Source organism: the organism of the source record quoted next, unplaced genomic scaffold, assembly GCF_019419815.1.
Source record: "Pyrus x bretschneideri cultivar Hongxiangsu unplaced genomic scaffold, Pyrus_bretschneideri_v1 Contig17, whole genome shotgun sequence".
Classification (NCBI taxonomy): domain Eukaryota; kingdom Viridiplantae; phylum Streptophyta; class Magnoliopsida; order Rosales; family Rosaceae; genus Pyrus; species Pyrus x bretschneideri.
Window position 1 is genome coordinate 6659386 of NW_025999468.1, and position 12093 is coordinate 6671478.

The window sequence follows — 12093 nt, forward strand, 5'->3', positions numbered from 1 at the left end:
GGATTCCTTCCATTAAATTCAACTAATCAACAAATTCAGATATTTGAAATTTGATTTAAAAATTAAAAAACAAGAAATTCTTTTAAAAACTATAATAATTTTAATATTTAGATCAAATTTTAAGACTCTGAATTAGATGATAAAATGAATTTGGTAGAAGATATCCGAAACGATCGTTTCCAACAAATTTGACACGTGAAACAAGAAAGTCAGATATTTACACCCATTCCTTCAAACATCATGACGTAATCGGTGTTCCATCACTTCCTCGGGAAAATCGTCGTTTCTCAACCCCAAACTTATCACAGTATGAAAGGGTAGAGAAGGAGAGAGAAATATCAGAGAGAAAGGGAGAAGAAGCCATGGATGCGGAGCAGACCTTCATCCGAGTACAAGAGCGGTTCTCGCAGATCCTGACGCCGAAAGTGAGAGCTGCTTTGGAGTATATATACCTCTTCATCGCCATCACCTTGTTCTTTATTCTCGTTGTGATGCACGCCAATTACGTTCAACAGGTTTTTCCCTACTTCCTTGTGCGGATTTTTATGCTTTTTAGGGTTTTTGAATTTGAAATTCAGCTGGAGAATTGTAATTTGTGCTTACATTTGCCTTAGTAGTTTGTTTCTGTTAGGGTTTTGATCGATTCGAGCTTAGTTCGTGTAAATCTTCACCAATAGCATTTCAGTTTGAGTTCCATTCATGTAAATTCTTGATCGCTTGTAGGTCTTAATTTTGCTGATGTGCATTTTATTTTGTGAGTTCATACTTCACAGTAACATGGGTGGGTGAGCTCATAGTTGGCCCTCTTGATTGGGTCTTTAAAAGTTAAAATTAGATAGACGATCAGTTCCGGTCGAGTTTCTTCAGCCTTGATGTCATCAAAATAGAGTTTATACAGTTTTTTTGTTTATCATGTTTCCATATCTGAAATCAACTTATTGTACTGTAGAATTTGGATATAATGCTGCATAGGGGCTTGAGCGCCGAGAAAACTTGTATATTCACAAATCACAACTATTTCCCACCATATATGTGTTTTTATTTGTTGAGAATGTATTTGTGTCTCTGCATCCCCATGCCCTGCTCTGATCATTTTAGTTTTCAAGGAAATGCTTAGATAATTGTTTAGGTGTGCTCCAGATGTATGCCCACTTTGTGTTTTCCCTTTTTTTTTTTTTTAAAGTTTTATTCCATAAAATCTTTTGAGCCTTTGAATTAACTTTGATTCCCTTGCATTGGAAGCCTGGCTGTTCAAGTGAACTTTCTGGTGTCGAAACAACAGAAGCCCAAATTATTCAAATTAAGGTATGTCGTCATGTCTTGTCACGCCCCAATTTGGCCCAATCTAAACCCGAGCAGGTGACACTTACTTTTAAGAGCAAAAAGTAACTACTTTAAAGTCTCCAAAACTGAACATAAACAGTTCGTTACCATTTCTTACAATAAACCTCAAAATGAACTACAAAGGCTCCAAAATCCAGTAAAAGTACTAAACTTCTAAAGTACACAAAGCTATCAAAACAGCTATTGAAACATCTAATTCTTCCTAAAAGAACCAAAATCTTCTACAGCTCTTCAAAAACATTCAAAACATGTCAACTTCTAACCCAAGCTGATCCGAAAGAGAAGGAAAAAATGGGTGAGCTACAAAGCTCAGTAAGCAACAATATCTGATATGAAATGATTAAACGCACAATCAAAGAAGTTGGATTCAAGAGGTGCAATACAATGAACACATAAATTCAATGATCAATAACGATACAAACAGCATCTGTAATTCCTCATCAGTAAATCCAATGAGGCCTTATTCTCATGGTGGTGTGTTACTACCAACTGATCAGAGGTCCTGACTCCTACACAAAGAAGGCACAGACACTATGATTCAGACGAACTGAGTCAACCACAAGTTTAGATCCTATTCGATGTTTGACCATAAACACTTTGAGCGATGAAACAAAGGCAATGGTATAAGAATCAATAATCAAAAGAGGGTCAAATGTCAAAGGGGGCAACTTAACTGAACCAAAGCTCAATAACAAAGTAGCTCAGAGATTCATAAACATGGAGGTAAAGCAAAGCTAACAACACAAGAATACTTACAGATTCACTAAGCTTGAAACCATGAAATCCAACAGGAGATTGAGTTTGTTTCTTATTGTGGCCTAACAGACATCTCTTAAATACTAACTGTTGTTTTGATTTAGATAACTAGTGCAGGGTTGTGGTCGCAGAATGAGTCAGAGTTCACCAATGTGATGGATGATGCCCCAGACACAAAATCTGTAATGTATAAATAAGACTTTGCTAATGTAGATGGAAATGGATTGACATTTTTTGCTTCAAAATTTTTGTTGATTTGGGTTGGTTCTGGTGTTAGGAGTGGTAAATTGGAACTGAAGACTGATACTGAAGTTCTTGATCGACAGACAGATAGCTCTACCGATAGCCTGAATACTATGGCAACACTTGATGATGCCGTTGTCAAAAATGAAATAAAGGAGAGACGTAGTAGTTTTCTTTCACCTATGAAAGATACAGTTAGGGCCGCACTTGTTAACTTTATCAAACTGTGGAAAATGCGTCCCCGTCTCTTTTCAGTCTTTCGGAAACATGGAGCACATGTCATTGGAAATTTATGGGTAAGTAGACTGAGGCAATTGAAAATTAATAACTGGAAATTTATGGGTAAGTAGACTGAGGCAATTGAAAATTAATAACTGAACTATAGTCATCCTTGGAACCACTAATATCTTGACCCTGTTTTCTAGTTACCAAAATCATTGGAATAAACCAGTGTGCATAATTGATTTGTGGTTGGTTTCTATACTTTGTAGTGTTATTGCATTCTGCTGTTACTGCTATCCTTATAGGGTGTTCTATGTGCTTTGGAATATGTTGATGTGAATTTCATTGACATGGTAAGAAATTTATATATCTGCCCAGATCTCAAATTTTCTCCATCATTTTGTTTTTAGGTGTCCCAAAATAGGTGCCCATAATCTAACAGCATTGCATAATTATGTAAACCTCCAATTACTTTTATTGATCCAAAATAGACTTACCAAAACAAACAGCTCAAACTAATAGTTGGTAGTTTTGGAAGATTGTGATTATCAATAGTGGCAGTATGTTATGTTTCAAGGTCCATTTACCTTTGATTTCATCTAGTTCATGTTGAAAATTATCATTACTGAAATTGCCATGGGCATGTCTCTTTTTTTCAATAAAGAAAAATTGGCTCTATCCACTTTGTCGTATAACCCCACTTTACCTTGATGTTTGAAGGATTTTGAAGAAGCCTTTCTTCCCCTTCTAATTTTTCTTTGTAGTTTCGTCCTACCCGCTGATTCCCTTAACATTGAAATAGTTGCCGCTTGCAGTGGCACTCTCTCTCTCTCTCTCTCTCTCTCTCTCTCTCTCGTGCATTTGACCAATTTCATATTTGGAAACGGATGCTTTGTGTGAACATTATTTGGCTTCTTGTATTGTAGTTTAAAGACCCTTTTGCTGATTTTTATTTTGAAGTGCAGAACATTGCAGGGATACATTTAGATCTTGATATTCCCAAGTGGTTGCGCATACTTCATTTGGACAGGCTTAACTTGTATGCAGGTTTCTGACTATCCTTTTAACCATTCGTTGCATAGCATCATTTTGGATTCCATACACCCATGTTTGTTCTATTTTATTTTTTCATCCGGGAAAAGAAAAACAGTTAATTACATAGTGCATTTAAACCGAGTCTTATAGTTTAATAATTAAAGGAGCACAAACCATTTTTCCACCTTTTCCTTTCTGGAAGAAGAAGAAACAAATTTTTATATCAAAGAAATAATAAAAATACGAGAGCAGACAAGAAGTCTGCAAAGGCACAAACTTTTTCAATGATAATGAAAATAAGAATCTTTGCCTTGGTTGGACGTGATTTTTTTATATACTTTTTTGTACAAAGGATTTAAATTTGGAATGCTGTTTCCGTGATTTGGTTGCAAATGCTTGATTGGGATACAAAACAAAGGTATACAACGTCATTTTCAGCAAGTTGTCTGGAGACTTTAGATATTATGTTCGTGTAAGAGGATGTTTTTTAATGTTGAAAGTCCGGCCTATGGAGGAGCATGGTGGAGAAGCATTTATTAGTGTTTGTTCTAGTTGAAACTCCTATTTGCCATAGCACCAATTCTTAGTATATCTTAGACACCATGAAAATTGCTTACATGAATATTTTTTGTAAATCATGAAGTCTTAAAGCTAAATAGTGGACAACGTAGATACCCTTGCTGCAGTACATTATCGCATCAAGGCTATCAATGGAACAAAATTTTGCTGTTGTACCATCCTTGAGTTCACTTCAGTCTCGCTGAAGATGTTGTCTATTCACTTGTTTTGAGTCATTCATCTAAAACCCTTCTTTCTAATAAGATAATTTGTGACTGTTGTACCACTTGTAATATACTCCGAAAAGGACAAATGGTTGAGCAGTTACTTTTTTGTTTTTTAGTTTTTAGTTTTTTTGTTTTTTTGTTTTTTTTTTTTTTGTTTTTCTTTTTGCTAATAAGAGAGATTTCAACGATATGTACTTTTATTTTGGACACAGCTAGGTTCTTTACCTTCTTTTGGGCTTCATTGTCTAAGTAAATTAGGGGCTTTCCTTTTATTTTCAGTCATTGGATTGGGTAAAGGTTGTGTTTTATTGTCCTGTTGTGTTTGGAGTTGGCTGCTGGAACCAAAGGCAGCAATTAGGAAAAGAAACATGAGAGCTGAATCCATGTTTCTAGTTATCATTACTTTATAGCCAGTATAAAATATATTATCAAAGTTCACCAATTTGGATTGCACTGTATCATTTTGTTCAGTGTATCAGTTTTCAACAGCCTTTCTTGAGCTTATGAGAACTGAAAGTCATTGCTATTGACAACTTGTTTTGAATCTGTTTCAGTGCAGTGGCTTGAGACCAGAAGCAAAACTTTTGAACCAACCTATTTGTACACTATGGAAAAGGTTAATTTTGAATGTGATAGATTATTTCCACTCATTTCTCCCAAACTTTCTGATGAATTGGACTGCACAGGTTTTGGCTTCAGAAGCTTGTTTCGTAATAGTTTTCTAATGTCCTTATCAACTTTGTTTGTAGGGTTATTTCTTACTACCTGAAAGTGCCAGGTCTCGGCATAATATTCGTGCTGTAAACATTAGCATATCAGCTCGGCATTCTTGTTTTGGGAACAGGTAATGATATTATCTCCTGAAAATAACTACATATATTGGTTTGGGTGGTGTGCTTTTGGTTTTGGTAGTGAAATTTTTGTCTAGAACCCATACATTAAATCAAAGTCAACTTAACCCAAGTGCTTGTAGCATACAAAATGAAACATCAGTTGTCTGCCTTGGCTTTGTTTTTTTCATAAAGTACAGCTTACCTGTCATATGCAAGAGTGTTTGTTTTTTGGTTTTTAATCAGGAATATTGTGATTTATTTATTGGCCATTTTTATTGTTGTTTTTGTTAATATATTTGTACGTTGTATACTGAGATAGTAGCCATACTTTTCTTTAGGCTTGGATGGCTTGTTACTAAAGTAACACTTTTTTGAAATTATTTTTCTCAGTAAGATGAGAGACTTAGGAGATCTTTTAACTTTTCGGATAGCCTGGTTGGGATCAAATATAGCTCAATAATTCAGGACTCCGATGAGTATATTGCTTATGTGTGCTATATTTTGCAATTTATCAACAATGGATACTCATGGTGCACCTTTTACTTTCAGTTTCTTTTCTCATAAAAGCATTATTTATCTAAGAAATTTTGTAATTTATATTGATTTGTAACTTTGAGTTATTAATAAGCATATGAGAGTGGTAAACTAGTACGTGTTTTGATTGTTGTGGCTTACATTGAATCACCAGGTGGCAGCAGCTACTCATTAACAGATTTGTTGGATATGATACTATTTTAATAAATAGTTTATTGAGTTCACCTGGACAAGGTAAATTAGCAGTTAATTTCCTTTTTCCTTTCTATATGTGGCACTTGTAAATAAGCTAGGACATTTGGAGGAGAGCATTAATTAAATTTAGTGGCAAAATTACCACTTGAGAGTGAGTTTCAGGACTTGTGCCTAAGCTTGTTATTACACATTGCAGGATATCTTTATAATTTTCAGACAAAGGAGTTTTTTAATATCAGCTATGCACAAGAACCGCCACAAGGCCCTGCAAGGTTTGGAGGTTTGTTGACTTGTGCCTTCTATTTCCATTCTTGTGCAATGTTGTTTCATTGTGAATCTCACTAGTAAACTTGACTTTTCACATATAATTATAAGATGCCATGGCTTTTATTTTACATCAGCCTTTGTGAAATTTTCAGTTATGAGAAGCACTTCTTGTTGAGGTATATAAAATAATTTTTTTGATGAATATGAACTTATGTTAAAAAGTAGTGCATCTACTTCTCAAATGCATAAAGAACGAAGAATACATAATGTACTTGTTAAGTATACTACAGAAACCTTTTTGTTATTCTGTAAAGCACCTGTGACAGCATTAGAATGCTTGTTTTTCCTTAATCAATCAGGGAGGGGGTATCAAACTTTTAACCTCATTCAATACTTGGGAAGACAAGTAGCACTACACCAAGAGCTAAGTTGGTAGAACATTACTCGAGTTTATTAATGTATTTCTGGTCTCTAATGTATTGGGAAATTTGGATCTGTAAGTATTTGCAGGAATAATGACTTTGAGATTAGAAGGGTTTGAACTTTATGGAAAATGATTGTAAGACAGCTGAGAATTTTCACTGGGTGGTGACTGGGATTTAGGATTTAGGATGGTTTGGTTAAAGTAGCTGTACCACAGTTGCATTATTTATCCTATTTACTTTTTTTTTTTCTTCATAATATTGATTTATAGATCTTGAATTTCGCTTTCCCAAAAAAAATATTTTATAAAAGGCGGCCACGTGGAATGTATGTAATGATGTTTAAAACTGTGATGCTTTCAGTTTTACATTAAAGGTTAATTTGGGTATTTGAAAAAAAAAATTGTGTAAGTAAGGATGTTATAACAAATTTTATGGAATTAAATCTGGCCAAACAATCAACTGAGGACACTCAAAAGTAAAATATGCTACATTATCAGGGACCTTAGACTACTAAAAATTAAGTATTTATGGGAAAAAAAAAAAAAAAAAAGGTGCTGAAACATATTTTATTCTTTTTCAATTCTATATGCATTATGCTAAGAAAAATTCTGTCTTGATTTGGTTTCTGTGCAGACTACCTTGTGACAAAATGTGGTGTGCTTATGATGTCCATTTTTGTGTTCTTTACAACCACCATGTCTGTGTCATTCACATTGAGAGAGACACAGACTCGCATGCTGAAGTTCACAGGTTTGTGTTATTTAATTTTGTTATTCTGGATAAAGCAAGACGCTAGCTCCATTCACAATACATGCCCCCATTAGTGTCTTCTTCCGTCCTTGAGACAATGAAATAATGCATGTTAGGAAACTCTTAATTGTATTTTGACGTTAAATCAGGAAATAGCATTTATTCACGTGTTAGTAATACCATCAAATTTAAGGTTTTGTTCACTGAAAACATCATCCATTTTGGTTCCCTGGTTTGATGAGTTTATCATTTTTATAAATAAAGTGAGGTGGCAACGTAATTGTTTGGGTTTCCCTGTGCATCATACATCCTCCTTATCCTGCCTCTATATTTGGGTGCTTACTTTTGCCAAACTATTGCAGTGCAGCTTCAACACCATGCTCGTCATCAGCTTCCAACTTTCCAGTTAATTTTTGTGCATGTAATTGAATCACTTGTCTTTGTGCCGGTAAGAGTACATTGTTTTTGTTCACCATCACACAATATATAGTCAGTCAACGAATTTTTGGAATTTTATTTATTCATTTACTTACGTTTACTTGCAAATGAAAATTTTGGATTTCCACATTTCATGCCAAACCATTTGTGGTTGCAGATAATGATCGGTATATTATTTTTTCTGTTCGAGTTTTATGACGATCAACTGCTGGCTTTTATGGTCCTCATACTCGTCTGGTTGAGTGAACTATTCACGCTAATCAGGTTTCTCTCTCTCCCCTTTAAATGTGGCAGGAAAATTATTGGGTGCCATACCTGTACACATAATGAGGACGTTTCAACTAAAAAATTATTCACTCTGAGGAGACATTCCTTTCCACAGTTCATGTGATGGGAATCGTGGTGTCATTAGTCAATGCATGAGTTCATAGTTTTCATCCGGCATATCTTGGTTGTAATATATAAATCAGATATGTGGTCTAGACACAGATGATTGCTCAACTTGTTGCTCTTTAGAATCTGGTATGTAGGCCTATTTTAGATTGGCAGTGCTGGGCTTAATATGGATAAAATATTACCTGAAAGTCAACACTCAACCAGTTTTGAGGCAGGGTTAGGTTGTAACCGGCACTCTTTTGAAACTGATGTGGCTTTAGCCCCATTATCTCTGCAGTTGATTGCCTTGATCAAGGGGTTTTTTTTATGCAGAGAATTTTATTAGGAAAAAAAGAAACAAACGGATAGGGTGGTCTAGCAGACCAGTCCAAACACTTCAACCACAACAAAGATCACAAAACCAAGCAAACAAAAACGAAAACAACCTAAAGCCAAAAGCACAGCTGGACTAAAGGAGCTGCCTTCCAGTCTAAACAAAGCAAGCAAAGCTATATTCCAGTGAACTCATTAGAATCCTAATCCCATAAGACTGATAGAAACTGAACTTCATCCCAAAGCTCCTCAATACTTGCTCCCCCGTAATGCTTGAAGATCCTTTTATTTCTCTCCATCCAAACAACCCAACCCGCAGCATGATAAAGCCAAGCGAAACCCTGGCTTTCTTCCCCTTCCACAATGTAAAATGGGTCTCACTGATGAGGGAAAGACAATTCTTTGGGATACCCAAGAGATACCCATCTCCTGAACGTCAGCCATAAACTCAAAGTCACTGGACAATGAAGAAAGGTATGGTCGATTGATTCAGAGGAAGATTTGCATAAGATGCACCATTGAGGTAGCAAATTAAAATAGGGGCGTCTTCTCTGAACCATATCACATGCATTGACCTTGCTATGAGCTACCAACCAAGACAAAATTTTGACATTTGAAGGAACTCAAGATTTCCATATCAGCCGAAAGGGATGGAAAGATTGCTCATTTTCCAATTTGGTGATGTGGTTGTAATGAGATCTGCATGAAAATGTTCCGCCGGTGTCCAACGACCATCTCCTTGAGTACAGCCTAGAGTTGTGAATAATGACATTGTTGACCATACCTAGGACGGATGAAGATTCTTCCACACCCCACTCATTTAAATTCCTCCTAAAGCCAAAGTTCCAATTCCTCCAACCATTAGAAGCATCCATTATCTGAGAAATAACCTTGTTGTGAGAAGCAGACAGGTTGTAGAGTCTCGGAAACTGATCTTTCAAGCAAGAAGTACCCAACCACACATCTTCCCAAAACGGAATTCTTTTGCCATTTCCCACAACAAAGCTACAATTGGAAATCAAAGAGTTGAAAACCTTGGATATGTCTTTTCACTGGTTGTGACATGATCTAGTCAAAACAACCTTTGAATCCCACCCATTAGGTGAAACACCATATTTACTCTTACTCACCAAGTTCCATAAAGCTTTCGGACACAAAGGAACTCCAAAGCCACTTAGCTAGAAAGGCTTTATTTCTAGCCTCCAAATTTCCATTTCCCAGCTCTTGGATATGTCTCCAAAGCCACTTAGATACAAAGAAAATCACCAAGTGCCCTAAGATGTACCATGAAAGAGTTGAAAGCCTTGTTCATGGGCTTTGATAATGTGAGTCGCTATGTAACTTGGCTAAGATATGATCTTAGAAAAGTTTTATGGCCCAATGCATTGATAATGGCACCTCTTTTAAGGCTAATTTTCCCTCCATTGTGCACACCCTATTTTTGCTACATTTCTAGTTTGTATCATGCTCTTCTCATTTGATTGCCCTTCTTGCAGTGTCCGGACGCCCATTTCTATGAAGTTCTTTCCCCGCTTCTTTTTGATCTACTTTCTTGTTTTCCACATCTATTTCTTTTCCTATACTTATGGTACGTATTACTTCTTGCTTTACTGTTAGATGGAAACTATTTTTTGTTTTGTTGCTAAAATCCTCCTTTCGAACTGTTTGCAGGTTTTTCGTATTTGGCTCTTTCTACAGCTGCCGCTTTTATGCAGCATCTCATTCTATACTTCTGGAACCGTTTTGAGGTAACCCTTAACCCTTATTGTGTAGATTCTTTCCCTTTAGGGCCTGGCTTATTGTGTAGATGAAATATTTTTGAATGACACGATCTATTGCAAACTACCATGTACTTTGCGTATTTTCCTAGTTTGACAATAGACCAGAGGCATAACTGGTACAAGAATAAGATCATTAATGGAACATTTGAGTGTGGTCTGTATGTTATTGTTGAGATCTGTAACGACCTTAATTAGTCGAAGTTTAACCAGTTATTACCTTGGTACACTCCCTGCAGGTACCAACTTTACAGAGGTTCATCCAAAATCGACGATCTCAGCTCCAGCAACACCCAGATTTCCACATTACCTCGTCAACGTTCCTTGCCTCAACGGTACAGATCACAAGATTGAACCCAAGAAACCCCGACCTAGTTAATTCTGACTTGGAACCTGGACCCGGGCTGAGATCTGGATCAAATCCAGCAGTACCATCAAATGCAGCAGAAGCACCCGGCCTTCAAGAACAGTCAGGTAACGACAACCTAGACGGGGTAGGAAACCCTCAGGCTCCCGGCCAAGCTGATCTGAATCAAGCAGAGAATGGTCCCAACCCCGGCGCTATGAATTCATTCAGTTCACTTCTGTTATGGATCTTAGGAGGGGCGTCCTCTGAAGGCGGCCTCAATTCCCTTCTTTCTATGTTCAGAGATGTGAGAGAGCAAGGACAAGTTTACACGGAACCCCCTAGACAAGAAAATCAAGACATACAAAGGTAGCATCAGAACATTGCACGTATGGACGAAGGTGATCTTAGTTTGCTTCCTTTTGTTGTTGTAGATCTTCATGTATGTGAAGTAGTATAGCAAAAGGTTATGCTGGATATACATGTTTGTATAGAAATAATACGTTACATCGTCTTAGTTTATCGAAGAATACAATCGAAAGCAAGAATCGGATTTGGTGATGTCCGATTTTGCCTAGTCAAGCTTCTCACTTGCAGGACATTTTGGGGGTTTTATGAAGGAGATGGGCATCCAACTTCGAAATGAAATTTCCCGTACTTATTTAGTGTGTGGTTTAGGGTTTAGTGTGGTACATGTTTTTTCCTTAATCTTTTCGAGCCTGCAGACCATTTCGTAAATTCGTAATCAATTACCTAATTGATCATGTGTAACAACAGTAGCAAAAGTATAAATGCTTCATCTGTATGTGAAGTTGAAGAAATCGCATTAGGCGTTTTTACTTGTAGAAGAAAACACGTGAGACTCTCTCACTCTCGTTTCCCATCCTTGCAAACTCATTTGCCGCCGGCCCTAGCCTTTGGCTTGAGTGCTGGTGGCTATCCCTGTCCAAGTTTCTTGTTCTCTTCTTTCCCTCTTTCTCCCAATCCTATGCTCTCTTTTTCAATTTTCCCTTGAGATTTTTCTCAGCTTCTTTAAGTTTTGTCTCAAATTTTTCCTATGAGTTTGTCTCATTTTTGAAGTGTCAATAACATTTTCCTTTTATTTATGGGACATAATTACCCTCACAATTAGGGATGCAAGTTGGAATGTCATTTCCAATTCCCCCATTAAAATTTTCAATCCGGACTCAAAAATTTATGAATTAAAAAATTTCTAAAAAACCTCAAATGAAACTTGGAATACATTTAGAGATTTTGAGAATTCATTCTGAAATTTTTTGAAATTTTCTAAAATTATTTGATAAAAAAATTCTGAAAATTTCAGTTTTTTCTTTTACTTATTTACTGAAATTACGTATTTTAATCATGCATTTTATTATGGGCATACAAAAAAAGGGACAAATAGAAAATTCTAAATTATGTTCAGAAAATTCT

At 36.2% G+C, this 12093-nt stretch overlaps 1 protein-coding gene across 1 annotated transcript; it reads left to right on the forward strand.

The window, feature by feature from the left end:
- The first annotated feature begins 260 nt into the window (after nucleotides 1-260).
- Nucleotides 261-11320, forward strand: LOC103946303 (membralin-like protein At1g60995). The gene is made up of 15 exons (XM_048581657.1): nucleotides 261-515; nucleotides 1243-1305; nucleotides 2205-2287; nucleotides 2378-2639; nucleotides 3531-3612; nucleotides 4940-5001; nucleotides 5135-5229; nucleotides 5907-5986; nucleotides 6144-6227; nucleotides 7273-7389; nucleotides 7752-7837; nucleotides 7985-8091; nucleotides 10032-10123; nucleotides 10207-10283; nucleotides 10553-11320. The coding sequence occupies exons 1-15, from the start codon at nucleotides 363-365 to the stop codon at nucleotides 11030-11032; spliced, it is 1923 nt and encodes a 640-aa protein (XP_048437614.1). The 5' UTR covers nucleotides 261-362; the 3' UTR covers nucleotides 11033-11320.
- The last annotated feature ends 773 nt before the right edge of the window (nucleotides 11321-12093 follow it).

Excerpts from the sequence above, each read along its gene's own strand:
- LOC103946303 (XM_048581657.1), top strand. The coding sequence starts at position 363 with ATGGATGCGGAGCAGACCTTCATCCGAGTACAAGAGCGGTTCTCGCAG. Across the intron at positions 5,002-5,134 it reads ATTTGTACACTATGGAAAAG|GGTTATTTCTTACTACCTGA; the intron begins GTTAATTTTGAA and ends CTTTGTTTGTAG. Across the intron at positions 5,987-6,143 it reads ATTGAGTTCACCTGGACAAG|GATATCTTTATAATTTTCAG; the intron begins GTAAATTAGCAG and ends TACACATTGCAG.